The 2,722-nt window shown below is 40.6% G+C and overlaps 1 protein-coding gene across 1 annotated transcript in view; it reads right to left on the bottom strand.

Moving 5' to 3' along the window:
- LOC112151038 (LYR motif-containing protein 4B) overlaps window positions 1–2,722 on the bottom strand; it is a 44,903-nt gene that overhangs the window by 32,967 nt on the left and 9,214 nt on the right. The window contains exon 2 of the mRNA XM_024279648.2: window positions 1,823–1,943. Coding sequence (XP_024135416.1) covers window positions 1,823–1,943 — 121 coding nt within the window. The remainder of the gene's footprint in view (window positions 1–1,822; window positions 1,944–2,722) is intronic.

Below are 2,722 nucleotides of genomic sequence, written 5' to 3'. Positions count from 1 at the left end.
TGTGAGTTCAGTCGTATTCTTGTCTCTCTCTTCTTTGATTCATGAATGTCAATGGGAAAATGGGAAGTTGTCTCCAAAGAAATGAGCAACACTTTATCAGTTCATTAGAGGGTTTGTTCCTCCAGCAGACCCTTAAATGACAGACAGACTGATGTCTTCATGCTGCACTCTGTTGATCCATCAATGCTTTACTTTACAAACAGATTATCTTTGACAACATGAACTAATACAAGCAAACATTATTTAAGAAAATACGACCATTCAAACTCAATATTCAGTGGGATGAAGTTTCAACGCTGAGGTTACATCAATATATCATCATCTCTCTGTGCAGTGAATTATTGATCTTCTGGAGCTGAATATCAATGATGTGTAACAAAATAGAAAACCTTTTACGATGCTGATAGTATTTACCCGAGCACTGACATCATCATATTGATGAAATCGTACAAAAGAACGTAATCTAGGATGTAAACTGGCTCAAAGTGGGGATTCATTTCAACTGTAGGAGGGTGTATTTGACATCTGAAAACAACATTAATAACTGCTTGTGCTTTTGTTCTCTTTCTGGGCAAAGTGACGTGTGAGCTTCTCTACCAGCCAGATGTGGATTCAAATGGTCTGAAAACCATCCAAATATTAAACCAAGACCAGACCTGCATCTTTACAGACTACGGCTGCCACGATTAGTCGACTTATCGATGATTAATCAACTATTAAAATAGTTGACGACTAATTTAATAGTTGATTAGTCGTTACTTTAATTATATGGAGTCAGAGTGTAGTGAAGCTGAAAGTTACAATCTCATTCTGCTAGCTTTTTGGACTATTTTGGCATTTATTAAGGTTTTTTAGGTTATTTGGGAGCTTAGCTAATATTTCAGCTACATGCTAGTTATTGTAGTTAATTTAGCATTGTTTCAGTTTTTAGGCCAATTTGGAGTTTAGCTAATATTTCGGCTGCATGCTAGCTATCTTGGCTAAATTTAGGCTTTTTCTGTTTTTTAGGCTATTTTGGAGTTTAGCTAATATTTCAGCTACATGCTAGCTGTTTTGGCTAACTTAGGCTTTTTTCAGTTTTTTAGGCTAATTTGGAATTTAACTAATATTTTAGCTTAAGTGGTTTTAGTTATCAATTTCAGCTTCTTCAGCTATCAGCATTAGCATCTTCAGCAGCCAAATTTAGCTTACAGCATTCACACTAGCATTGCAGCTATATATATCTAGTTTTTAGTTTGTTTAAAGCTAATGATGGTTAAGATTTGTGCTTTACATCCACTTTGTGCATGACCCAATTAGTCGACTAATCGGAAAAAATAATCAGTGAATAGTCATTTATTAAAATAATAGTTTGTGGTAGCACTATTACAGACCATCTCTATATTGATTAGGAAAATATTAATGCAAAACCTTAAAATGCTCCTCTTTGTGTATTTTTTTCTTTGTTTGTTTTGGACGTTTTTGTGTGAATTTTTTATTTAAAGTAGAAGATAACCGAAGATTGCTTGTGTGTCTGGTTTACCTGAACATACACTGACAGGTGTGAGTCTGTTTGAAAAGCAAACAGACAGACTCACAACCCTCCGCTGGGATTGGCTGAGAGGCTTCTGGTGCATGATGGGAACAAAGTGAGCAACAGTGAGGTGATTAGCTTGGGGTCGTCTCGATAATGAGGCCGGATGTGTGCAGGACAGGTGGTCAGTCAGCTCACAGGTGTTCATCTCCATACAGCCCAAAGTGTGTGTGTGTGTGGACACACTGCCAGCTCCTCACTTTGGGAGAAACCTCCATGAGTCTTTTAGCGTGTGTGTGTCTGTCACACCTGTCTCTGTATCAGCGCCAGCGCCTGCCTTCCCTCCTCCATCAGCCGCTCCACACTTTTCGGATCTTCTACTTTCCTGTTGGCCCTGAAGGCATCACGCACGCGCCGCAGAGCGTAGCTCCTGCAACACAAACACACACTTCAGCTCCGTTCCATCCATTTACAGAGAAAGAAAAACAGCAATAAGAGGCGTGAAGGGAAGACATAAGGTAATAAAAACTGTAAATATGTGCTGCAGAGGCGCCGAGAGCCTCTCAGGGCTTTAAGAGAGCAAACAACCAACACACAAACACCTGAACACCACAGGTGAGGAGCAGGACGAGGATGGAAAACCAACAAAAAGACAAATTAGTGCAGATGAGAGCAGAGAAACCTGAGGGCAGTTTCATGAAACAAACAAGAGCAGCGGAAAGGAAGAAAAACACATTTTCTATGATTCAGGTCTGAAAAACAAAGCGTCTCACTCGGTGAGAGCAGATCTACTCTGAACACCAGCAGCATGAACGGGTCAGAATCCCTGCAGCGGTTTGAACACCATCGAGGTTCAGATTCTCTACTCTGCATCACATCCAGGAAAATTAGGATGCAATACTCAGGAATACTGTAGAAAAACAACCAAACAGCATTCATGTCAAGATCTTTGTTTGGTGAATTAATCACAGGATGGGAGTCGATCACATGATCGCAGAGCTTATTACTGGATTTCCTGCATGTCTGTGGTTTAGACCAGCTGTTCGGATCGTTCTAAAAGATTCATTCTGTCTTAGACTTTAATCAGTCAGGCTGGAAGAAGGAAGACTGTGACGTCTTCCCCACATAACCACTAGACCCGGGGTGGACGACCCTGGTCCTCCAGAGACTCAACCCTGCCGGTTCACCACCCGAGCCAACCAAAAGCCA

The sequence above is a fragment of the Oryzias melastigma genome, linkage group LG20 (assembly GCF_002922805.2).
Source record: "Oryzias melastigma strain HK-1 linkage group LG20, ASM292280v2, whole genome shotgun sequence".
In the NCBI taxonomy this organism is placed as follows: domain Eukaryota; kingdom Metazoa; phylum Chordata; class Actinopteri; order Beloniformes; family Adrianichthyidae; genus Oryzias; species Oryzias melastigma.
The sequence above is the reverse complement of the archived record's forward strand: the minus strand, read 5'-3'. Positions and strand labels throughout refer to the sequence as shown.